The 27,236-nt window shown below is 40.1% G+C and overlaps 1 protein-coding gene across 2 annotated transcripts; it reads right to left on the reverse strand.

The window, feature by feature from the left end:
* Positions 1 to 953: 953 nt before the first annotated feature.
* TERF1 (telomeric repeat binding factor 1) lies at positions 954 to 26,058 on the reverse strand. Of its 2 annotated transcripts, XM_037380400.1 has the most exons (10): positions 25,849 to 26,058; positions 22,285 to 22,380; positions 20,061 to 20,191; positions 19,362 to 19,448; positions 17,922 to 18,071; positions 13,826 to 13,932; positions 12,711 to 12,776; positions 12,585 to 12,628; positions 11,433 to 11,497; positions 954 to 1,667 (listed from the first exon to the last, which is right to left on the reverse strand). In XM_037380400.1, exons 1-10 carry the CDS (start codon positions 26,027 to 26,029, stop codon positions 1,509 to 1,511), a joined length of 1,086 nt encoding a protein of 361 aa, XP_037236297.1. In that variant the 5' UTR covers positions 26,030 to 26,058; the 3' UTR covers positions 954 to 1,508. The 2 variants fall into 2 exon arrangements, with proteins under 2 accessions (XP_037236297.1, XP_037236299.1); XM_037380402.1 differs by lacking the exon at positions 17,922 to 18,071.
* Positions 26,059 to 27,236: the final 1,178 nt, after the last annotated feature.

Consider the following 27,236-nt stretch of genomic DNA (forward strand, 5'->3'; position numbering starts at 1 on the left):
CTGTTAAGGCATGCAGCATCTCTGTAGAACCTAGCAGCTGCAAGAAGAAACCGTAGTATCTGGCGACAAGAGTGAGGAAGGTGATCTGGCTGACGTTTTGTCCACAATAAGAGTGTGAAACAAACCTTTCTAACGGTGCTTTACCTTTTTATCTTAATGGAAGCAGGCCTCCAAAACAGAAAGCAGAGAGATTATCTTAATACTTCCTGAACATTTCAGCCTTCAAGAATATATCTCTTCCTGTGTAGCCAAGAAAAATATCTGAAAGGTTTATTTTATTATGACTAGTTTGGACAGATGCTTTTCCATGTTAAGGTTCTTGTGAAATAAAAACCTCATTCAAGGACAAAAGTACAGAAAACATCTGAATTGAAGAGATTTCACTTCTAAAAGAATGCTGTGATATGTGAGTTCAAGTCACTAGATTCACACCAGTACGACAGTGCAAAGTATGTGTTTTCTGAGGTTGTGGAACTCTTCCCCACACAGTGTGAATCAAGACAGACAGCACAGTACCATCAGCATCTGTTACAGTCTCTCACGAGCAGGGTATCTGCAGTGACCAACTGACACCTTGATAGTTACTCTCATCACAGTGTGTCTTTGCTTGCTATTAGTTTGGACAAAGACAGTGGAGACCATAGATGAAACATCTCATGAGCTGTGCTATCAGTGTCAGTATAAACTCATAAGCCCCACTTTGGCCATTCGTTTTTGAGCCTTCCCTTTTCTGCTGGTCTAGAAGAAGCCACTTCTCAAGACAAGTTAGAAGACACAAGATAATAAAGAACTATTAAGAGCTAGTGCCATACTCTTACTTTCCATGTGTTTTCTATCTCTTCTGCAAGACAAAAAGTGCTATTTATGCCAACATACATGAGTTCAAAATAACCTTCCACCTAGAACTTAAGCTTCTTTACAAAAAAAAGCAGCACCTTTACTACTTAGAAATATAAAATTACATAGAGTATCACATTTTTAATTGCAAAAAAATAATCAGTTTGCAAAATTAGCAGTACCAACGCATACATACTTTTTGGTATAAATTACTGACAGAGATGACAAGTCTGACCAAAATTTCAAAGTGAAGCAAATCAGATTAGAATGAGTTATATGGCAGGAAGCAAAATGATAAAAAGCTCAATCTGACTAGCAATACAACCCTTTAAAAACACAGAACACTTGAGTCTGTATTAGCAACATATTGCCAGTCATTTAATATGCCTATGTACATAACTGGCTTTTCTGAAATCACTCCAAATATTTTCAACATTTCAGAAATTAGGTCATCTATTGCATGTAGATAAAAGGCCAGGCTTTACATTTAAGTCATCATTACTTAAGCAAGTGAGCTTACATAAGCATTTTATGCCTATTACTATTCTGTTTCATGTTTTAGGACAGCAACACTGCTGGACACTCTGAAACTAAAATGTTACTTTTCTGAAAAGGTAGACTAAGTCCTTAAGTAGGGAAAGGTCAAGAAGAGTTGATTCCTGTAGTCCAAGTTACCCCTGCTCAATCTTGCACAGCGTTCTCCACCGGTCTTTTAACATGACACTCGTTCGGTTCTTGAAATTACCATGGACCAAAATTTTAGCCCAGTTACCCACTCCAAACTCCTTTACTCCTGACTTTAGTTCCCAGTCTTCTTCGGAAGTCCATCGCTAGGGGAAGAACAGAGAAAAATACCAGATATATGACCAGAGAAAAGTATTAATGTTAGAGCTAAGCTTATAGCAAATATAAAAGCAAGTTTTTATACAGCTATCCAGTTATTAGAGCACAGATGTCTGAGGGTCAGTAGGGTCATTTTGATTTCTTTTGAGCACCATAACTTGACACTAAATACAACAACAAAGGTTACCAAGTCAAGTGTTACAACACAGTAGCAGACATCATCTGGAAGGAGAACCAGGAGAACCAGGAGGAAAAGCAAAGAAAAAAGACATAGGGCAAAGTTTTGCTTCGTTCAAAACATGCTTTCCAAAATTGTACTTTATTAGCTAATTGACCCAAGACAAACCTTGACTAGTATGCATCACAAACAAGAAAGCATTTTGTAATGCGTTAACCTAGGGACCGAGAATCAAAATACTATTTACCACCGACAAAGGCATGTCAGTATTCTTAAAAAAAACAAATCGCAATACTTAAAATGCTGATGGAAGCAAAAGGATATATATTGCATTTGAAAGTGACATCAGCCATAACCTCAGGTAACAGTTGCATATTTGGTTTTGGCCATTTGTTGAGCCCACTTCTCAAGTCTTACTGTCATGACTTACAAGCTTTTTAACCTTTTAGGGGATGACATTTCTCTCATAAAAGGAGACCAAATTATTAGCAATTATACATCTGTAAGCAGTCCCTTTCAATGAAGTTCCCCAGTGTACCAGCTATTCCTTAGTTGTATCTTGATACAAATACCTCAAAACGAACCATTTTAAGACTGCACACAGAGTGAAAGAAAACTGAATTTTAAAAAACCCTAATACTTAATTTAAAAAATCTTACCTTTACAGTAAAGTGTGAGGCAGAAGTATCAACTTTTATTGTAGCTTATAGAAATATGCATATATATAGCAAGAGTCTAAAGATACTATGCATGCTATCATGCCTATTTTTAACCACTGCATTTTTAATATAGGTGCATTACATAAAGCCATTTTTTCACCCTGGAATAGCAATTGGCAACTTTGGTATGAAATTATTTTAAACGAACTTATTCTGCTAGAATCTGATCTTCCACACATGTCTTCAAATCCTTGCTTGCTTAATACACAACTAATCATACCGATATATGATCAGGTTACCTCCTTAGGCAAATTGAACTGCATATCATCTATACAAAGACACAACAGGATCCCCCAGTTGAAACAATTGTGTAGGAAAACGGTTTCTAAAAAGTAAGTATCAAGTTCTATTCCAAACTGGGTTTTGATAGCATGTTCTTTCAAAATTTATTCCACACAATCTGAAATGTAAAGACTTAACTTACAGAAAAAATGTATACTTTAAAATGTTAGTGAGATTGAAATGTACAGAGAATTGTATTGTGCAGCTCCTCCATTTAATTTATCTGTGTTCTTTATCTGCTTCTTGCACTGGAGATGTCCTGCTGCTCTTGATCGTCTCCTGGACCATTAGTAAGTTATGAAAGGAGATAAATGGTCAGTTTTCACTGGTGTCATGCTGGCACTTCTATGGGTATACAGCAGATTCCATATTAAAAATCATTAGTTACCAGACTTTTACAAAATCTGCATATGTTTATGTGATGTCATGAGCAAATGACTGCTGAAAATCCAACCCAGAAGCTTTCTTATCTCTGCATTTAACCATTGACTGTGCTTTACTTATTTTGGAGTTGCTCTGAAACAGCAAAAAAAATTGGCGTTCTTGTTCATAATAGCACTATGAAATTTACATAGGCAAGTGATCAAAAGCACTGCAATTACTTACTCATATTCACTGTGTGTGAACAAAACACGTTCATAGGCCTTTGCCAGCCTCACTAGTTAAGAAGCATTTGCAGCTAATGGTCTTGCTGGTCAGAACGATTTAACTGTCAAAGAAGTGAACTATTTGTAAAAGGATGTACGGTTTGGAGCTTCCTTGTCTGACAAATGTCATTCACTGTTGTTATATGCTGGTTATCTGACACAGTTTTGGTGAAAAACGGGTTGTAAGTTATAAGAACTTCATAGCTGCCCCAGCTGGCCAGAGTTCACATAGAATCCTAGAATCATTTAGGTAGGAAAAGACCTTTAAGATCATTGAGTACAGCCACTAACCCAGCACTGCCAAGTCCACCACTAAACCATGTCCCTAAGTGCCACATCTTCACATCTTTTAAATACCTCCAGGGATGGTGACTCAACCACTTCCCTGGGCAGCCTGTTCCAGTGCTTGACAACCCTTTTGGTGAAGAACTTTTTCCCCAATACCCACTCTAAACCTCCCCCGGTACAACTTCAGGCCGTTTCCTCTTGCCCTATATTAGTTGTTACTTGGGAGAAGAGACCAACACCACTTTGTACAGTCACCTTGCAGGTAGTTGTAAAGAGCGAAAAGGTCTCCCCTCGACCTTCTTTTCTCCAGCTTAAACACCCCCAGTTCCCTCAGCTGCTCCTCATAAGCCTTGTGCTCCAGCCCTTCCACCAGCTTCGCTGCCCGTCTCTGGACACGCTCCAGCCCCTCAATGTCCCTCCTGCAGTGAGGGGCCCAAACCTGAACACGGCATTCGAGGGGCGGCCTCACCAGTGCCCAGTGCAGGGGGACGGTCACTGCCCTGGTCCTGCTGGCCACACGGTTTCTGACACAAGCCAGGGGGCTGTTGGCCTTCCTGGCCACCTGGGCACACTGCTGGCTCACGTTCAGCTGGCTGTCGACCAGCACCCCCAGGTCCTTTTCCTCTGGGCAGCTTCCCAGCCGCTCTGCCCCAGCCTGTAGCGCTGCGTGGGGTTGGTGTGACCCAAGTGCAGGACCCGGCACTGAGCCTTGTTGAACCTCACACACTCGGCCTCGGCCCATCAGTCCAGCCTGTCCAGACCCTCTGCAGAGCCTCCTGCCCTCAAGCAGATCAACACTCCCACCCAGCTTGGTGTCACCTGCAAACTCGTTGAGAGTGCACTCAATCCCCCCATCCAGATCATTGATAAAAATATTAAACAGGACTGGCCCCCGACACTGGGCCCTGGGAACACCACCTGTGACTGGTCACCAGCTGGATGTAACTCCAGTCACCACCACTCTCTGGGCTTGGCCATCCAGCCAGCTTTCTTACCCAGCGTAGAGTACACCCATCCAAGCCATGAGCAGCCAGTTTCTCCAGGAGAATGTTGTGGGGAATGGTGTCAAAGGCTTTAATAAAGTCTAGGTAGACAAAGTCCACAGCCTTATGCAATAAGCAGGTCACCTTGTCATAGAAGGAGATCAGGTGAGTCAATTAGAGCCTGCCTTTCATAAACCCATGCTGGCTGGGCCCGATCATCTGGTTGTTCTCTACATGCTGTATGATGGAACTCACAATGATCTGCTCCATAATCTTCCCCAGCACCAAGGTCAGGCTGACAGACCTGTAGTTCCTTGGACGCTCCTTCCAGCCCTTCTTGTAGATGGGCATCACACTGGCTAACCTCCAGTCAACTGGGACCTCCCCAGCGAGCCAGCTCTGTTGCTAAATGATGGGAAGTGGCTTGATGAGGACTTCCACCAGCTGCATCCCATCCAGCCCCATAGACTTGTGTCTAAGCAGTGTAGCAGGTCACTGACCATTTCCCCCTGGATTACTGGGGCTCCATTCTTCTCCTTGTCCCTGTCTTCCAGCTCAGGGGCTGAGTACCCTGAGAACAAGTGGTCTTACTACAAAAGACTGGGGCAAAGAAGCATTAAGTGCCTCAGCCTTTTCCTCATCCTTTGTCACTGTGTTTACCCCACATCCAATAAAGGATGGAGATTCTCCTTAGCCCTCCTTCTGTTGCTAATTTATTTATAGAAATTTTTTTTATTGGCAATGGCCAAATTAAGTTCTAGTTGGGCTCCAGCCCTCCTAATCTTCTCCCTGCATAACCTCATGACATCCTGGTAGGCCTCCCGAGTTGCCTGCCCCTTCTTCCAAAGACCATAAACTGTCCTTTTTTTCCTGAGTTCCAGCCAAAGCTCTCTGTTCAGCCAGGCTGGTCTTCTACACAGGCTCACAGGCATCAGGAAATGCCATCCCTCTACTGCTCCCTGTCCTCTCCTATAGCCATAGCAATGAACCGCTCCTGCTCTGACCTGATCTAAATTGCAATTCAGGTTATTTCTGTGACAGCATCTGGTGCTGTGAATGGGATTCACATGGTCCGCTTCACCTTGGAGGCCCACAGGCTGCTCCCTGCCACTGCTTAGAAAGGACCTTTTGAAATCCCTGCTGGGGCTTCAGCCAAGGGTCATCTGTAGGCTGCTCTGGTGTGCACGGATGGCTGCATCCCAGCTTTTAACATAGGTCAGTCCAGCACCTCTCTGCTGCTAAAAGACAGAAAGGTAATTACAATTCTGGTCTGGTCAATATAAGTCTGGTAAAGGTACTTCTGGTATCTGGTAATATTGAAGAGAGGTTGGTCAGAAAAGTCTGGGTGGGTTTCAACTATTAACATGGTACGAACAAGCTGGGTTCAGGACACAGCTGAAATCACACGCAGCCACCCTCACGGGGATTGGCATTAACACAGCTGCAAAGGCAAGGGTCAGAGGTTTGGTTCTGGATTGTCAGTTATCCCTTCCCATTCTCTGTGTCCAGTTCCAGTACAAGCTTCCTCAGGACCTGCTGTTAACAGTCCTGACCGGCAGAGTGGGATCAGGATGGAGAATGTGACCAGAAGGAGCCCTTATGTGTTTTGTAGCTTTTCCTTTGAGTCTCTAGTTATCATCAGGTTGGAGGGTCAGCCTGGCAGAAGCGACAGTAAGCTGACACCCAGGCGGCATGGGTTCCTTCATCTCCTTGAATGAGTGAAAATTTCATCTTTTGCCTGAAAGGGAGAGATCTTGCAAGCGTAGACTGGAGTACAAGTGGAACACAGAGTGCCCATGGGACAAACACATGAACATTCATGTTTGGTGCACCCAGCTGAACCAGTCAGCAAGTAAAGGACCCAAGAAGCAAGTGTGAGGGCTGAGATGGGGGCACGGTACTGGGCACCAAAAGAGCTGTGCCCATACTTGCACATCTGGAAACATTCATGAGCCTGTGAACCTAGAGAGGCACATGTGTACATTCACTAGCAAACTTACACCTCTACCAGACAGCAAAGAGGAGATTTGGCTGCCTGTGTTTATGTCTTACATGGGTACCACATGTGGGTGCTGTTGAGGGCAGCGGCCAGTGTGACTGGCTACGTCAGGGTCCTCCGTCTCTGGGATTTGTGCTCAGCTGCACTACTGGGTGAGCCTGCAAACAGTAAAGCAGCAGCCACATCCACCAGCCTGAGCAGGGACCTGCCGTGCTGGGCTGGGCTCCAGCAGCCAGACAGGGGGTGCTGGGCTGGGGCTGCTGGAGGAGATGGTCACTTCTAACATCCCTTAACAGTCTTGTAGCCAGCAGGATCTGGTTGAGTTGTGAGTATTCCCAAGATTAAATGTATATAATCCTCATGTTTTGTGGAACCAATCCTTTGCTAACATGCCTATAATGATAAATTTGCAACCAGACTTATAGAACCTTATGGAGGCTTCCAAAGGGGAACTGTGCTGATAAATCCTCAGCTTACTTTTTTTTTTCCAGTCTAGTTGTTCCAATTAATAATGTTTATAAATATTAGAAAATCAATAGGAGGTATAAATGGCTGAAGCTGAAGGCATAGTGATCCAAATTTGTAGTATGTGGGATGAAAAGAGAGGTTTACCAGAATATGTACAACACCTCCTGTAAGCAACAGATCACCTCCAACTATCAAATGGATAAACGGTGTTGGCTATAAAGCAGAAGGGAACCTCAGAGAATCAGGCTACGGCTGACCTTTACAACTGGAACTTTCAAAGTTGTAAAGAACTGGGTAGAAAGGGAAATTCAGTTGCAAAGGAATAGCCCCAACTTACAGAAATTTAAGCTTGATAAAGCCAACTAGTAGAACTGAGTGGTAAAGAGGAAATCCATGAATTACAGGGGAATAAACATGACTTAACTGCAAATAAGGTACCCAGTGGAAATATGAATCTCATGGCTGCTGTCATTAGACAAATGCGTATCACCCTGCTTGTGCACAAGGCAGGGGCTGAGCAGGACAACCCAGTCAGTCAGTGGCACAAGAGATCCATGTGCCCAAGAACGCTCAGACAAATCCCGCATCCATGGAGGTAAGAAAAAGAAATTACTTTCTCCTTTCCTAATGACGCGGAACCCTTCTGGGGAATCTTTAAAAAGATTCTGCTCTTAAAAGCAACAACAATTCAGGCACTGGGGATAGGCCAGGTAACAATTTTGAGTGCCATTCTGCATGGTTCTCCCCCTTCCCTTGAACTTAAGCTGCTAAAAGTGGCAGCAGCACTCAGAGGTGAAAGACAGGGGGTGTCTCTAGGGAAGAAGGAGCTTAGATACCAGAATATAATTTTGATCAGGCTTAATGTTTATTATGCAACAAGCAAAAATGTGGCATCTACACAAAGTGGAAGCTGAGGTATGGGAAGATCAAACTTTACGTCTGAAAGCTGGGCTTAATCCAGCTTAATGGAACTATCAGTACCTCTTCAAGAAACTACAGTCACTGATAAGCCTCACTAGGCAGCAAAAGAACTATGAGTGGTAGTAGTTCAGCTGTGTTTCTAAACATAAACTTAAAGGGTAGACTACTCTAGAGTACTTTTATCAAAAATACTTCCGTTTCCAATATTTCCTGTTCCACAGATAGTTTGCAACACTAGCAGTGAATTTTTTTTCAACTAATATTACAAGGCCAGAGACTCCATTGGAACCATCTAGTTAATCTCATTTCAGAGCATGCCAGAAAAATTTCTTGAATAAAGATTTTATTTAAGTAACAGTTATGTTTGACCTACAGCAACAGATAATTCAAATACTTCCAAGACAGACAATCCCAACCCTTGTTACTTGTAATGATTAGTTACATTTCCTGTTAAAATGATTTTTTTTTTGCTTGTTTTGCTTTTGAAGTGCTTATACTGAGCTTTTCAAAAGATAAGATTTCTTCAGTTTAACATATAAGTGAGGAGCCTGCCTCACAGGTAAGCCACAGACTCATTTTCCTTGCACTGAGGAACTGTATAGAGCAGTAACTTGCTCCCTGCTCCTGACAAACTGTCTGTGCCCACTGGGATGACTATAGCAATGCATTGCTACAAGCTACCAAGACTGGTTAAGATATTGGACATAATGCAGAACTATGCTTGAGCTAACATACTAAAAAAACCATAATAAAAAAACCACCTAGTCTGAGCAATGTGACATTTGGCTAGCTCAGAGCACTGGCAGAGAAAGCTTGAGTTTGCCAGACAGACTACGTAGACATACCCTCACATATCTAAAGATCTTGTTATCCCTTAGAGTCAGTTCTGCTCTAGTAATCTGTTTTCTTTGGTTGTACATTCTGGGACTTTACTCTGACTTCTTTTTCCTCCAAGTTTAAATACATTGAAATTTTTTTCCATACATGTCTGACTAAATTCTGAAAACCCAGATTTTCAGTGTCTTTAATTTAGGCAAACTGTCAGTCAGATTTTAGACAACCCACAGGGCTTGCCATACACATAAAAGATACAAAAGTTGAGTACAAACAGTTCTCTAAATTGTGACACTTGCATTCTCTAATTTAGGGATGAGAAAATAAAGTACACGTCCTTTCAATAGCACTGCAGATTGTTGTATGCAGCTAACTGAAAACACAGCAATGAAAGGCTGAAAACAGGCACTGAACCATTGCAATGAAATGCCATTTACAAAACAAGAGCAAACAATGCCAACATTGAAAAAGGGACTACACAGAAAATTAAGTTCTAGAAGTCAACAGCTCTGACATTCACTGCATTCTTTCATGCATGCAGACAATTTTATAACCCAGATTTTTAAGCAGAGGAGCAGATTTATTGTTTAAAAGGCCAATTATCATTGCTTTCTATACAGTATTTGAGAGGTCTCACTGGCAGGGTGTATGGCCTAACTATCACACAGACAGCAAACGCCTACTTTTCTAAGTGTTTTGAGAAACATAGCTCTGAATCTTAATTTCTTTCAAGACTTTATAAAATTTTCAATGAGTTCTTCATTATACTATCAGAATATTTTCCTACAAATTTAGACTTTACATTTCAATTATAGTTAAACTGTAACAACAGATTTAAACACATGACATTATTTTTTCCAGCAAGATGTGTGCACATGCCCTAGGCCTAGATACAGTGCTTGCAAGCTGACCTCATAACACACTACCTCAACATAAAAATAGGTGAATATAAAGCTGTCATTATCTCTGTCAGTTATGGTTCAATAGGTTTAAATCCTGATGTTGAAAACAAGATTGGTGGAAGTGTGCACGCTTACCAGCAACTGGCTGACAAGGTACCACCTATCCAAGTACAAGCTGGAATAAAGTAATTCATTATGTTTTTGAAGGCAACAAGCAAAGCCAATAAGTGTTGGGTGGGGTTTTTTTTGCTTTGTTTTAGTGTTTTTGTGGGGTTTTTTGTTTGTTTTGGTGGTTTTTTGGTTTTTTTTTTGTGGGTTTTTTGTGGGGTTTTTTTGGGGACACTGGTTGTATTTGCAGCTTTTAAGGAGGTTCTCAGTGATTTAACTATTGCTGAGATTTGTGAGAAAGTGAAAAAACTGCTTATATGTAGGAGGGGGCTTAACCTGCTTAACCTCCAAGGACAGATGAGCTCTCATTAGGACCTCAATCAATTTGAGGACAGCATGTAACTGAAGATTTAATCAGTGCTTCAACTTCAGTAAAAATGCCTGAAGAATTAGGAATAAGTACAACCCTCCTCAATGTCAGTCTGAAAAAACATAAGCAGGTTTGTCCTTCCCTGTTATATGAAAAATGACATGTTAAAATGAACAGCAGAAAAATGAAACTGCTCACACCAAAAACCTGTTGTAACTTGCACTGTTATCTAAACAGAAAGATTCCATATTGCTTCCCAAGACATACTCTCAACAGGAATTCAACAATTGGAAGACACTTATTTAACAGTAATTTCATTCAGAAGTGTTTATCATTTTATCATAACTGAAGAAAATTGGCTGTGCTCAAAAAAAGTTTCTAACAGTTCACCCCAACACCAAATCAGCTTCAGATTTCCTTCTATTAAGGCATATCCTTCTATACTTCCCCCAAATACAGAATTCTAGTGTTAGTGAACAGAGTACAATTATTTTAAAGTAATTCAATGGAATAGGCTTACCCATTAAGAGAATGCAAAGGACTATTTGAAATGTAGCATTACAAAAAGACCTTAATTTGTTTATAAAAACCAGAGTAGTTTCCCAAGTAAATATCCGTTTTTACCTCATACAAGCAAAGTATTGAATTATAAAATTACTAAATCTTTAACCTTCCAAGTGGGAAAACAAAGTCTTTGATGTTTGCTCAAAACTCACAACCAGATGACATCCTGAATTCTTTAATCCAGAGCGGAAAGATTTTTTTTTCTTCTTTCCACGTTTTGAAGAGTCAGACTAAGCTTTAGTAACTGTATTTCAACAAACTGAAGTCTCATAAGCATTAGCAACAATATTTGAGACTGCACAAAAAATCCTCTTCTTTAAAGACAGGAATTGAAACTTAACACAGTTTCAGAAGCTGTAGCACAGCCTGGGTAATGTGGAGAATCTTAAACCCAAGCATTTTGAGGACAGTCCAATGAAGTTGGGGAAAAAAATTGTATAGAGTGCAGCTTAATTTTATCACCATTTAGATTAAAGAATGGGTACAAACCTGTCGTCTTCGCCCATAAGTCAAAGCATCTCCACGTTTTTCCAGATTTTGCGAGTTGTTTAGGCCTAGAAGAGAATAGTTACACACCCAGAGATATGAGGACTCAACATTAAGGCAGCAGTTTTGCATTCTACCGTTTAGACACAAGAACGTACACTATTTTGATATGCTTTGACATAACGGGAAAATTTTAGTATCTGTTTATATAAGAATATGCTTTTATATATGCACACACATGAATCTCACCTTAGCCCAAGGACTCAAAGATCAGTCTGTTCAAAAAAGTCACTATATTTTCTATGCAATAGATCTCACAGAAGAATTATATTTCAAATATATTTCAGGTAAAAATCAGTACATAATAATGAAACATTGCTATTTCACGCTGGTAAAAACATTTATACAATATATACTGCTCTTATTTACATAGCGAGAATGGAAGCTAACTAGCAATCAGAGCTATGATACTTTATATCCAGGTTCCATCACTTCCACAGAACATGTCAGGTTCTAACTGTGGCACGTATTCAAGGCACCTTAAGAATTTGTCTTGCCAAGTACAACACAACCACATGCAGAAGCTATAATGTCATCTCTGCAGTAAAAGGGTGTTAATGGTTTTCAGAACCTACTTATAAGGATTATATAATCCATGTTGTAAATTCTTAAAAACTAATACCAGGAAGATGGACAAACATCCTAACTTCGTGCATTTTAAACTACAATTTGTTTTTCCAGTCAGCCAACCTCTTTAATTCCTTCCCTCCAAAGTTATTTAGGTCATAAATCAGAAAAAAACAAGTTTCAGTATTCCTCTACCAGCTTTCTTTTGCACAAAATACCGTAAATCCCAGTAAAGCAAACAAGTAAACAAACCCCCAAACAAACCAGAAAATAGTGAATTATTTTGCAAAATGAGTTGCCAGAGAACTTTAATCCACCACATATCTTCCTAAATGTGGCAACCACCAAATCTGGTTTCTGCATGAATACACACGCAACTAGGAGGGTTTTCACCACAATCACGTTTCTATTAATCCAATCACACTAGATAGCAGATATCAAATCAAAGATCAATTATTGCAGGGGGTGTGGGATAGAGAAGTGTTTGACATGACTGTTTTGGAAGTGTAAAAATAAGCTAATACTCACTTCGAAGAACACGGTTTGCACTGCATTTCCATTGTGAACGAGGCCTGCAAAGAACACAGTACTGAAGTAAATATATACAGAACTTCCTTAAATGTCTATGACCAAAAGCAACAACAACATTTTTACCTTATTTTGGTGGGTTTTAGATCTCCAGGTGATGGATTTGTAATACTCTCCTCCTCTTTCATTGATCTTAAAAAAAACAAAAAGGCAAAAAAATTCCTGGGCAGCAACTTGCCATTTATGTGATTCAGCCATATTTAAATGAAAGGAAATCCCAAGATTTCCCTACAGAAATAGTGGCATACAAACACTAACTGCTTCAATGCATTATCCCTCTTAACCTTGCTTCCCTATACCTGTAGGAGACATACACAACACATTACACACTTAAGTTGACATGAGGTATTTTACACATCTACTTTTTTCATACCATCTTCACAATCTAGGAGTATTTCCACAGGAGTTTTAATCAAGTCTTTCATCATATCTCTCGGATGTAATTGTGTCAGGGGCTGTCCTAAAAAGCAATAATCTTATCACTTGTCTTCCTGTCTACATCAGTCAATTTGCCTTAACTAAACAATGCCAAGTATTCAATGTCTAAAACTGCAGGAATACAAACTCTATTCCAACTAAAGACTGCAACTTACTCTCCATGAAAAAAAAGTGGTGATAAACCTAGAATATCAGTATTTTTGAAAAAAGTCAAGGGAGGAGGGAAGAAACTGGGCTTCAAGCTCCCCCAGCAATTTTTAGAAAAGTTGAAATTCTTTGGAGGGTTTGCATTGTCAGAATCATGAAGCAACCCAACTAAGAGAATCTTGTGTTTAGCTGTAAAGAAAACTAATAGATTAAATTTTCCTTATTGTCTTTCTTCTCTAGGCAACCTATAGCCTGAAATTAGGAAGGCAGCACTAAAAGAACCTCAATCAAGCACGAAGAAAAAAAAGCAATTTCTATGTCTTTATTGTTATACAAAACTGACAGCTTTCAGTTTAAACTGAAAGATGTATGTCTTCAACAAGAACTTAAACTTAATGCCAAGCTATTTGACATAACTGCCACAAGTAACAAGCACAGAAAAGCCAAAACTTAAAAAAACAGAATGTACTTGTAGTTAATTTTCTATTAGACAGCATTCTGGAACTTAACGTCCTTCCTTCTATCTACTCTTAGCTCTACAAGTTTCAAGTTACTACCCAAGCATGTCCCTCAGCAGTTTAATACTTAATGCAAACCTTTGTTTTGTTTCCAAATTCCTTCTGTCGTTTTCATTGACATTCACAGTTTTGTTTTCCAGTGCTGGTGCTCCCAGTCCTTCAGACTCTACCTGTTTTGTGGCTGCCTGTGAGAAATGGAATTGATACTTTAAAGTAAAAGCCAGCCAGTAGTTCACATTAAGATTAATATGTGTACTCTCTACTAGGACTAACAACAGTGCTTACTTCACAGACCCTTCAGAGGTATTACCATTAAAATAAGTAGTTTAAAAACAACTCTAGTGTGTTATGTTGAACTCCATCAAGATCTTTATCAGCTAATTAACTCAAGAGAAATATTAGTCATAGCCATAAGCAATATTTGTATGGACACACAAGCACAATTCATACTTGCATAATAACTGAACATATAGGTGTGGGAAACAGTGCAGAGATTAACCAAGACTGCAAATACTATCAAAGTACTCCAAAGTCTGTTTTTTATAATGAGATTAGAAACTGGAAACTGGCAGGCCTCATAAGTTTATCTAGTTCTGTAGTGCATGGCAGGATCAAGCATACCTGTAACACTTCCAAAGGACACACCTAATCTGACTTTAGGTTTGTAACGTAACTTCTCTCGTATTAGCAAGAAAATTTTATAACATCCTGCCTAAACTTTTAGCAACAAACTAAGATTATTTCTCCTCCACTCCCAAGAGGAGGAATAGTTATTTATTCTTTACTGAATGTCCAGAAGATCTTAAGATTTGTACTTTTCCCTAGATTCCTCCCGCTTACTTGCCATAATAAATAAGACCTTCAACCCTCCCACACCAGAAAGAAAAACAACCCCCCCAAAAAACACTTAGTCCACATGAGGTCATACTTGCCACTTCGCTATAAACTTTCTTCTCTAGCATCTTAACGGTATACTTACTGCCCAAACCATAAAAATCCCCACCTGGTTGTGCACTATCATAACATATCATTGGCATAAGAGGCAACCATCTTCCATCCAACACTGTCTATACATCCTGAGAAGTGACCTGTTTTGCAACACTCAAATATCAAATTTATTCTAAATTGACAGATTCACTACAGGCCCAATATTAATTCTCTCTCTGCTTGGGCAGTTGCTCCCACTTCTCACCTATTTCTTTCAGGGCTTGCTTTTGCTTCCTGTCAGTTTTCTGTCATCCACCCAAGTTTCAGTCTTTTTGAAATCTTAACCTGTCCTTCACAGTAGCTTGTGGAGTCTCTCAACATTTATCAGAGGCAGGTAACATAAAGGTATTCTCCATTTCACTCCTTCAATCATACTCGAAGGTATTCTGGTCACAGAATATTCCCAGTCACAGACTAAAATGTTTCACTGTCAGAAATTTCATAGCTAACAAAGCCACATCTTTCCTCTGTAATTTTTCAGAATAACAGCTCATTTACAGTGGTTGATGGTAGCAAAACACGTGAAAATAAGGACATGTTTTCATACAGACAAAAGTGTAGAAAGGATTTAGTTAAAGGTTTAAATCTACTATATTGTATTTTAAAAGTTAACAGTAACTTTCAAGTTGTACTTGTCCTTAAAGATAATTATTTTTTAAAAGAAATAAAATTTATAAAGAAAAATTAAAGTATTCAGATTAATGCTTTCTTGGTATAGGTCCTTTTTCCTTGTAATGCATTATCTGCAGACTGTTTTTCGGGCAGCTAACCTGTAAGAGTTTCTCGAAGCACAAGAGCTTCAACAGCTGTATGAGCTACAACCCTGTAGATTCCACACTTGACAATAACCTAGAAAAAGCAACTTACAGAACAGTCTAGCAACATAGACCACCTTATGGTGGGTGAAAAGCAAGACATGAGCCAGCGATGTGCATTCACAGCCCAGAAGACCAATTGTATTGCGGGCTGCATCAAAAGAAGTTTAGCCAGGTCAAGGGAGGTGATGCTGCCCCTCTAGTCTGCTCTTGTGAGACGCCACCTGGAGTACCGCATCCAGCTCTAGGGCCCTCAGCACAGCAAAGCCACAGACCTGTTGGAAGAGGGCCAGAAGAGGGCCATAAAAACTGTCAAAAGAATGGAATACCTCTCCTTGGAAGAAAAGCTTGAGAGAGGGGAGCTTGTTCAGCCAGCAGAAGGTGGCAGGGAGACATTACTGCAGCCTTTTAGTACCTAAAGGGGGCCCATAAGAAAAACAGGCCAAACTTTTTAGCGGAGCCTGTTGCAACAGAGACAAGGGGTAACTGTTTCAAAACTAAAGAAGGGTAGATTCAGACTAGATACAAGCAGGAAATTTTTTATGATGAGGGTGGTGATACACTGGAACAGGTTACCCAGAGAAGTAGTAGATGCCCCATCCTCAGAAACCTTCAAGGTCAGGATGGACAGGGTTCTGAGCAACCTGATCTAGTTGATGCCCTTGCTCATTGCAAGGAGGTTGAACTCTATGACCTTTAAAAGGTCCCTTCTAACACAAATTATTCTTCTGGTGCTGTATGTAGAAGTATAACCATAGAAAGAGAAGAGATTAACAGTTAAAGCTAGAGTGATTTTCTGTAGAGAATACAGGATACACTGCTAGGAAACAGTTATGTGCATTACACAGCAGAAGTGGGAACTCTTCATAGAATTGTCTCCTCCATGTCCCAGAGTGAATCAGTCCAAGTAAAGATTTCAGAAGTAAGATTTGCAGCATTGGTACAGACAGTAGCACAGATGTACAGGCAGTGCAGGTGCAACACAGAGGGCCCAAGTATACTAGTATGGAGTTCTGGGCCTTCAGCACCTCCATCTCCTCTTCCATTCAAAGAAGTAGCTTTGAAAAATAAACTTGAAAACCGACAGCCAAGTGAAACCATTAAAAGGTATTGCTTGTATTATACCTTGAATGCATTTAATCAGTTCTCTAGTCTCTTTGGTAAGAAAATGAAAGCTCCCGAGGAACTTCAGGTTTGTTTATTTAAAATTTGCTTCTTATTACATTTAGATGTCTGTGCTTTTGTAATACAGTAATTCAATATTCTTTTATAGGAAGTAAACATAAGAGAAATTCTTTACAATCCTCCTGAAGATGTACTGCAGGAGGAATGTTGTTCCTGCCAATTTTAAATCACTTCTGAGCAAGACTGTAAGGATCTTTTATATTTACAGGAAAACATCAATAATAGTTTTCCATCTCCTAAGTTCTGACATTCCTAAAGATTTTAGCCAGATTAATAGGTCTTGATCTTTTAGTTTTAGTATGAGAAGTGTCATAATTCAACCCCAACAAGCAATTAAGTACCACACATTCCCCAGGGGGATGGGGAGGAGAATGGGAAAAAGGTAAAACCTGTGGGTTGAGATAAAAACAGTTTAATATAAAGTAAAATATAAAAAAATATAATAGTAATGAAAAAGAGAGGAATAAAACCCAAGAAAACCAAGTGATGCACAGTAGAATTGCCCACCACCCACTGACCAATGTCCAGCCAGTCCCCAAGCAGCAACTGGTTGCCCCGGCCATCTCCCCCCAGTTTATATACTGAGCATGACATTCTGTGGCATGGAATATCCCTTTGGCTAGTTTGGATCAGCTGTCCTGGCTGTGTTCCCTGCTGGCTTCTTGTGCACCTCCTCACTGGCAGAGCATGGGAACTTGATTTAGTGCAAGCACTACTTAGCAACAACTAAAACATCAGTATGTTATCGTCATTATTCTCATACTAAACCCAAAACACAGCTACTGAGAAAATTAACTCTACCCCAGCTAAAACCAGGACAGAAGTCACAAAGCCTTGAACAAGAAAAGCATTAAATATATAGTTACATGAACGTGTCTCACATCAGAATCACTTTTCTTAAACATATAATAATGCAGACCTTATTTAAGTTATGCTTTTTTCTTAACTATTTTTCTAATCAAAACAGTTGGGAAAAAACATTTACAACAGATATTTTAGAGTAGTCTTACTCCTACTAACTTTGTCCTAAACAAGTATTCAGTTATTTTTAATTAATAAGACAATCCAAAGGAAGATTAAGCTTCCTTTTAATTTAACACAATTAACTGAATATTGCCTAAACAACTCCACTGAAAGTATAAATCTAACCTCATCATGTACCTGTTTTGAAAACAGTTTTGACATACCTGTATTAAGAAGTTAGTTCCTTTTTCTTTCATGAAAAGTTCAATGTAATCCTTCATTCTACTTATCAAACGACTGTAACTGAAGGTTTGGAGAAGGGGAACATATGGATCCTTGCTTCTAATTACAGTTGCCAACTTCACCCTTAAAGGCTATGGAAAGCACAGCTTTACACAATGCAAAAACATACCCTGCTAAACAGGACAACACAGAAAGCTAAACATGATTATTATAGTGTTTCCTCAATATGCCTGCATAACTTCATGCTACAGTTAGAAAGCATTCTGGAGTTCACTAGGCATATTATCAGGAGTTTATACGCTCAGTAAACTGTTAAGTGTAACTCTCCAGAGATCTTTATTTTCATTCCCTTGATGAATAACATTGAAAGCAGGGTTGTCAAGGGATGAAGAACACCTAGAAAAGGCTACTCATTACTGGATTCTCTTTTTGCATTTGCTGCCTCAGAAAGACTGCCGCTGAAAGGGGTTTACAGTGTTCAGAAAAAGGACTATTTAGTACAGTAGCACTAAGGACAACTGATACTGCTAATTGCAACTTTACATTTTGTCTACCAGCCACTCTGTATCTTAGAAATGAATATACCCAAGAATTAAATAAGACTAACTTGTACACAGAAGTTATGAATTTAAATACTATTACCATAGCCTACACTTTCCAAACATCTGAATCCTCTGAAGTTATAAATGTGCTACTGTTTACATAGGACATGTGTCCTAATATACCAGAGGAAGACAGAGCCAGCATTTTTGCCTTTTTTTTCTTTTTGCCTGCAGTCATTCTTTTGCTCTTTTCTCCAGCCCAGCAAATTCAGATGTTAAAGAGACATGCTCTTAAACCTGCATCTTTCTGAATGATGCAATCAACACCAAACCAGAAGGTGGGCTGACCCACCTATGTTATATTTTCCAGAGAGAGACATAATAATATACACTATACTACAGATGCTACTGAACTTTCCTTCCCTGTGACGCTTCAGTATATGGAACACTAATCACAGGCAACAAAAACCACTGCAATGGTTCAGAAAAAGTCAGCAGAAACTAGTAGGGACTTAAGATGTCTCTACCAGCATGTTTGTACTGTACTTACTCTGAAAAAACAATAGCAAATTCCCAGATTCTGTACTGACTTCTCACTCTTCACATGAAGCAGGAAAGGGGATGAAGTTTGGACTGATGCTGGCCACAGTGAAGAACAACCGCTGCTAGAAGCATTTTACTCCTCCAAATCACCTATTATTTCTATCAATACCCTAGCCACAAATTTCTTTTTGTATTTACCAATGCCACAGGTGTCTACATGACTGCATAGGCTGTAATTAGGACAAAACTATGCAGGTAGCAACTGCTAGCTTTGGAAACTCATTCCCTTCTTCTCTGAAAACAAGAGAGCTTAATGCAAGTTAAGCAAGTTACTACCTTATCTGATTCAGAGTCTGTAAATAGTCTTCCAAGAACTTCAGCAGCCTCCTTGAAATACCCATTTTCCATATAGACTGCTATAATCTACAAATACAATTACAAGATACACTGAAATACATTTCATCTGATACAGAAAAAAAAAGTCACACTTTTAGTTTTTTAAGACTTCCAAAATCCAGAGCATTATATATTTAACAGTTCTTAATTATCTAGTTAAAACAGTTTGTTCTGAAGTATATATTAAATCTCATGTAAGAAGGCCTAAAACCTCTCCAACAGGTATTTACATGGATCCTCACTGCTATCTACTAAGTATGGAACATGCTGTAAATACTACTTTCATCTTTCCCTGAAAGACTTTTCACAGTCCCAAATAGCTATCAACATGTTTTTACACATGTGTCTCTGAAATTAAGTTTTCTAATAAAAATAATTATTTAAGCAAAACAACCCCTATATTTTTTTCTTTTTTCGAGATTGGCAGATTCTGAAACAATTTTGAACTGGGACAAACAGGAACCAATTTGGATAGGAAAAGGTCCCCTCTACAGATCTGTTTACTCTGTACTTGCAAACACAACAAACTTAGAAAATTCAGTTCAACCTGCTAATAGCCCAGTCTTTTTGAAGAAGGAGCCCTGTTTTAGCAGAATGAATAGGCAGCATCCTGAAGCATTCTGATTAAGACACACAGACCTGAATTTGAATTAAGTGACGAATATTTTCATGAAGCTTTTCAAGTTTAATTTCTTCCTTTTCAAGTGAAGTCCAGAAAGACAGAGCAGATTCCAAAGGTGAAATTCTTTGATCATTTTCAAAATGGCATTCTTAGTGGGGAAAAAAAAAAAGAATTAAAGGATAAGTGCAATATATTACATTATTTATACACAATAAAGCAATATATATTATACATAATTTCAATCCCTTTTTCATCTAATATTTTTAGTCTCTCTTCTCTCTTTAAGAGACCTGAAGTAACTGCCTTCTCTTCAGACTGGTTCTTCCTACTCTTGCTAACATTAGCATTGCATTTTTAAGGGAAGTTATGTGTCTACTAATTATTCTTTGCTTAAAATACCACTTGCAATAGTGCTAAGTTTAGCATCATGTATTTGGATTGGTATTAATAATACTTTTATATTAATCTGTCATCAGATATCAAAATATTTGGCATTGACACTTAAATTTGTAATATAACCACTACCCCAAGGTTTTTTTCCCCCCTTCAGTCTCTCTAAATTTCCTTGTCTTAACTTTGTTATATCCAAAATGGTTAAACTGAGAGGGAAAGTCAAACAGCTTAACACAGGAGCACCGCTGAAAAATCAGAAGCAATCTCCCATGTGATTGTATTGCTGTGCCAACACCAAGGTTTGCCCAAGCTCCCAGCAAGCTGGATCGGTGACCTGATCTGGCAGAAGTCTAGCCCAGCCTAATAACCATCCCCTCAATGTTCTAGAAACGGTTTGCCACTCTGGTCATTGCACATCCACACAAGTGAACACAGCAGCACAACAGTAGGAGCTGGCAGGTACATGACTATTTTTCTCCCCATGGCACTGCCACCTTAGCTCAAGATGTTCACCGAACTACAGCCTCAATTATTTCTTCATTTTATATGACATCGTAGTAGAATCTCTCTCAGTATCTTCTTATCCCTTAATACAGTAAGCATTTTTCAGATAGAACAAAATTTAAGGAATACTGAAAAAATAAAGAGCATTTGATAACTGCTACAGCAGAAGACAAACACTGAAAATTAAATAGTATTACAAACACATGAAAAATATACTTCTGTGTTTAATTACTATTTCAATCAAGTAATACGACACTTCACATTAAGTTTATTTTAATATTGTAAAAACAAAGTTTTTAATTCTTAAAGAGCTGGCATCTGAAAGCCTACTGTTTTAAGGCTCAGGACACATCAAATATTTTAATAATTGGAAAAGAATTAGGAAAGCTACCATACAATATATTAGCTTTCCACGTACATTGTGCAACTACATCTGACATAATACCTACTAAGCACATGTAATCTTCCTCACCATACAGGTCATTCTCTACACTGATTGATAAAAACACACTGAAGTCTTATTCCCTAGTTTTAATAATGTAGTTTCAACACATTGGAAAAGTTTCGTAATTTGTTTATGAAGAACTATTTTAAATATTACAATATCATTCTAAGATTGAACTAAATTAAGAGCAGCGTTATTACCCAATAAGCAATGTTTCATTTTTATAATAACAAGTCTTTGTGGCTAGTCTAGAATAGACTACTTCTTTTTTTCCCTTCCACACTAGCAAGACTACTTTTAAAGTCTTTAAACTCCAGTGAGTTTTATCAAGCAGTGAAAACTTGCAGCAAAAAATTTAAGTCTTTCAAAAACTTGAACGCTGACAAAATCAGCAAGTTGTTACTACAGCCAAACAGGAGACTTGGTAGTGAATAAGAATCCCAAGGACCTGCTGCCAGCTGAAAATCTTACAACATTCTGTAAACAACAAGGGCAGTCATCCTTTTCATCCACATGCTTATTCCTACTGTCTGTCCTACTTTAGTTACACATGCAGAAAGAAAATAAACACACATTCTGTGCTTTAAACTTGAAAATATTGCTAAAAGCTGGTCAGTCTTTTCCAGTATATTTCTTTTGTTGATGCTACTCTGACAAAAAAAAAAAAAAGATCTATAAGAAGTGTATAGTCATTCAAACTCAAAGCAGATCAGTCTGTGAGGACAAAATAACACTGGTCCTGCATACAGCTCAGGCACATAAGAAAAAGACAGTCCAAAATGTAGAGTTCAGTCATTTTACTTATATATGTACAGTAAAAGCACACCTAACACACCTCTGTGCAATTTCATGCAAATCTGTTTAAACAAGTAGGAAAAAAAAAGATTCAGAGTACTTACCAAGGCTTTGTCCTTTTGCAATTCTTATCAAAAGCTGACAAAGATACACTGTTTTTTTCTGATGTGGAGGTATTTTGGAGAGGTCATTAATAAGAGCTGGAAAAGAAAAGTTAAGTCAGTCTTGCTCCAGCACTGCCACAGTGTGGCTAGAAATATACTAGACACTGTGTTATCAGACTTTAATAACCTGCTAAATTTCTTATTCATTAGGAAACTGATGAAGCACATTTAGTCAATATTCTTTCATGTTAGAAGAACTTAAATCATACTTAAGAATTTGACCAGAAAAACCTATCCCTCTTGCAGTTCACAACAGTATCCTAGAAGGCGTAAGACGCATCACAGGCTTTTCATCAAATCAGAAGACAACAGTATCTTACATACCTAAGTGTTTTGTTTTGCTCAGTAGTTTGCTAGGAAAGTCAAGGGTCTGCTCCAGAGAGCATTTCTGTGGAATGCCCACAAAAGACCAGCTACCTGCAGACTGGTAACAGTTGCTGCTTACTGCTACAGCAACTGACACTAAAAGCAGTAAAAGCTACAGGGGGAGCTTAGTCAGAAATGTAAATCTACAAGTGAAGTCTTCCTCATAAGGTTGGAATGTTGGAATAATTGTTACATATTTTAGAATGAGAGCTATCATGAGATTATTTCCATCATACTAGTTACTGTGAACTTCATATTTTAGTGTGCTGGGTATAGTAATTCATCTTCACAGCATAACAGAAACATATTCTGAAACGTGAAGAATCTGCCAAGTGACTTGCTTAAGTTGCAGACTGAACACCCTAGTTTAGGAAGTGTTTATGCACACATTTCTGTATCAGCCTAGCAAAAACCAGGATTCTACAGCATGGGACCCCCAAGTTTTGCAATGACACAACTTGGAAGTACTTTGCCTACTTCCTTATTAGTGTATGACCTTTTTCTATGAATATGAAATTACAAAGTAATTAAATAGCCCCAAATCATTATTTAAGCTAATTTCAAGCAGGATATTACCATTTGGCCTTGGAAGAATGTATTTACAACTGCTTCAGTGAGGACAGGTGACACAAGAGCTTTTAATTCCTATAGGAACTAAAAAAAGAACATTGCTTAGAACAGCAGCGAAGTGCTACTCATTATAATCAAATTTATGCATTTCCATGGCAGAGGAGAGTTCAATTTCAGAAAGAGTTTGGATGAGTTCAATGCTAGAAATAAGCACCATCATCATGCCCTGAAGAGGGAGCCAGTGCTCGGACATTTTGGAAGTAGGCATAATACTGTAGGCTGAAGGATTCCACAGAACTAGAAGGGGTCATCCTAGGCAAGTAGCTTGAGACATTTCAGCTTTCTCCATTCTTTTAAGGTGTACCTACATTAGTGCATTAATTCAGAGCAGGGACGCATTGCAGGGACTGTGCTTGGTTTGACAATAGAGCAGTCTTGAGGACACAAATTTAACTCCTTTGGACCTATTCCAAAGGAAAAGAAACCTGGAAGTGTTTACTGTGAAAACACCAGGTCCTTAAGCAGCAATTACTCACAAGTAACACAAACAGAAAGAAAGTAGCCTTAGCAATCTTTCCCTGACTGTTCTCCCTCGCCACCCCTAAGGTATTTTCTCTATTAATTTGTTAATAGTGCCCGCAATCATAAATTGCTTTCCTCCCTACGGTCACTTCAAAAGTAATTATCATTTCAGCCTTTCATTACAAATTCTACAATTCCAGTTCCTTGCATTGTAGATACTGACACAAGCTAGTTCAGGTATATAGACCATAATATCCTCTCAAGGCAGGATAAGGTAGACAAGAGATGCACCCGTCATTAAATCCTTAATCCCGGGTAACCTAGCTCTTTCTACTTGGCAGCATACTGAGCTATACAGAACTATTATTTATCTCCTAATAAAACAGCTCATCTTGTTTCCCTAACCTTTCTACCTTTCTGCACTGGCTTCAGTTTGAGTTGAACTTCTTGTTGACAGCCAATCATTCTTTTGGTAGGGTCTCACTGTGACATATGCAAGAATAATAGTTCTGTATTTCTAGGGAAAACACCTCACATCCACTTTCGTAATGCAGTCATGTCTCTGCTTAGCTTTTTCCATAGACTTTCACACTTTCGACTTTGTTATCTTACAGTACTGATACGCCAAACTCTTTCCTATGTTACTGAACACAGCAGGAACAAATTCCAAATTTGCTGTTAGCTCCCAGTGCCACATAACCTTGCATTCTGTACAGTTTAATTAATTGTTTCTACTAACAGGGTACTCAAAAGTCTTCCTATTCTTCTCAGGAGATATTCCAATCTGCTTCTGTGTCGACAGTGTCTCTGCTTCCCAGCCATGTGCTCATGAAATTTCAGTACAATTCTCCCACTGAGCCACAGTCCCAAGGCCAAACACCAAAAAGCACCATTAATAATTGAATCTAGCAGCTCCCCATTCAACATACTTTATTATGCTATCTTTAGATTTCTTACCTCTTACAGCTTCTCTTAGCAATCTCCTTACTAATCATTTGGCATGCCATTGTACTCCAATCTTTGTGGAAGTTTGAAGATGTCATACTATCACATTTGCTCGAATCAAGAACAACACACACACAAAATACCCAAAAGCCCTAACCTAGTATCTTCAGGAATATTATTTCTAACAGAGAAAACCACCATAAACCCTCATTACCTAAGGCCTAGCCATTTGCTATTAACTAATCTCACTCTTAAGTATTTCTCATTTTAAAAACATATTTTTCAATTCAAAAGCCAGACACCAGACTTCCTTCCACTTTGTCTGCTGGACTACAGTTCCTTGAAATACTTCTAGCCTTCTACTATAACCCTGAATATAAACTCTAGGAACCCAACGTATTTACCACATTTTCATCTCTTCACTATGTCCTCTTCAACTTTTCAGCAGCCTTGAATTCTCAGCATCTGAGGCCTCAGCTTCAGTATCTGCTGATGGCATACAGGCAAACAAGTCATACATTCAAGCTTCACAGAATCAAGAAGATTAACACCAATGCTTGTATTCCACCTAATAATCTAAAAGTCCTCACCCCAACTCCTCAGCAACCACTGTTTTCTTGGAACAGTTCAGTTTGCTTTCCTGGTCTAATTCAACCAAACGTGAAAAAACTCTTCAATACTGCGATTACCTTACAGTAGATGTAAGATGGCAGAGCTACCATCACGTGCTAACTCAAGCACTGGTGGATTAAACAAGTAAACAAAGATTCAGACTACATTCCTTTGTTTTCAGCACATGCAGATGTTGCTGATACCATTAAATCGGCTCAACAACTACCCCGTATTCTAGGAATCTCCTGAAGTCCTCAAAAGCTAGCGACCGCCATCATTAGAAGGCTACACACGTATATAGAATGTGCTTACACGGAACGAGAACTAAGCACAGAAGCACCATTAGAGCTTTAGCAGGCCGTTTAGCGTCCTAAAGACAGCTGCCCCGCAGGCTTTCCAGGGACACGCTGCCTTCAGAGCGGCCGCAGCCGCCTGAGAGCCACAGGCGCCCGCTCCCTCGGAGCCCCAGCCACGGCTGCCGCCCCTCACCCTGCGCCACCCTCTTCCACCGCAGGAACTCGGCCTCGCGCCCTTTCCCGAAGTGCCGGCACAGGCAGCAGCAGGCGAACTCCAGCATCCAGTCCGCGACCACAGCTTCCACCTCGGCCGGCGGGACCGAGCAGCCGCCGCCGCCCGCCGCTGCCGGAGAGGCCCCGGCCGCCCCCGCCATCTTCAACCCTCGCGCCAACGGCTGCCGGGCCCCGCCCCGCCAACGGACCGCCTCGCGCTGCCCCAGCCCCGCCCCGCGCGGCGCGGCAGCCACTCAGCGCGGCCGCCGCCGCCTCCCGGCCCTGGCGTCATCTCCGGGCGGGCGGGGCCCTCCGGTCGCTCCTCGGTGGAAGGGGAGGGGCGGGGCGCGGGCCGGGGCCGAGGGTGACGCCGTGGGGCCGCGGGCGGCCGCCCGGGGAGTGTAGGCCTCCCCGCTGCCCCCTCGGCCTGTAGGACCCCCTGCAGGGCATGCCCTCTGCCTCCAGCTGACTAAACGGCGCGGCGCGGCGAGGCGAAGGCAGCTCGTGGCACCCTATCAGGAGCCTGGCATTCCCCTGCCAGGAATGTTCTGGAAGGTCTGGCTGGCTGCTGGTGGTTGGAGAGCTTTCCTCTGCTGTTGCTGCACCCTGAGAAACTTCGGTGTCGCTGTGCAAATACAGATGCTTTTCGGTGCCAGACGCAGAAAAGTTAAAGCAGCGTCTCGCTTGGAGCAGGTGGCCCTGAGACCTGCCAGGCCCCACAGTTTCTGGGAGAATAAAGTGCAAAACACTGGTGGTGGGGGTGTGTGTGGTGACAAGGGTTCATGTTAGTGTGTGTTCATGTGGGTTTTGGAGAGACAAGGTTGCTGGAGGAAGGAGGGGGGACGTTTGAGCCTGCAAACTCAAAAAGTGGAAGCCTTGACTTGGCAATGAAGCCCAGAATGGAGTGTGAAGAGGGGCTGAATTGGTTGGAGTGTGCAATGCATGTATCTGAGAAGGCAATCCTGTGTTTATGTTAAAATTTAAAGCCTAAGGAGGAAGATACAAGGAGGCAAACGCTGAAGGGCAGAACAGTATTTCTGTCTGAGAATTCATGGAGGGTGGGACATACTTGTGGTACATCTGGTGAAAGGCTTTGCTTTGAGCTTTACTCCTGGGATGAAGAGTGTGGTATCAGAGCAGAATGAATGAACTGCTAGGCCTTTGCTGCCTTTGACTCCTGTGGTCACGTTAAATGTACCTGCAGCAGTCTTGCTGTGGCATAGATAGAGATCAAAGAGAGAAGAAAATAGATAATTTAACTTAAAAAATCCTCTATTTGGACATCTTTATTAATAGAAAATGTGATTTAAATTTGTACTTTGAAAGAGACAATGTTCGGCAATGGTAAGCTTATGTTTCAGTAAGCTT

The sequence above is a fragment of the Falco rusticolus genome, chromosome 3 (assembly GCF_015220075.1).
Source record: "Falco rusticolus isolate bFalRus1 chromosome 3, bFalRus1.pri, whole genome shotgun sequence".
Classification (NCBI taxonomy): domain Eukaryota; kingdom Metazoa; phylum Chordata; class Aves; order Falconiformes; family Falconidae; genus Falco; species Falco rusticolus.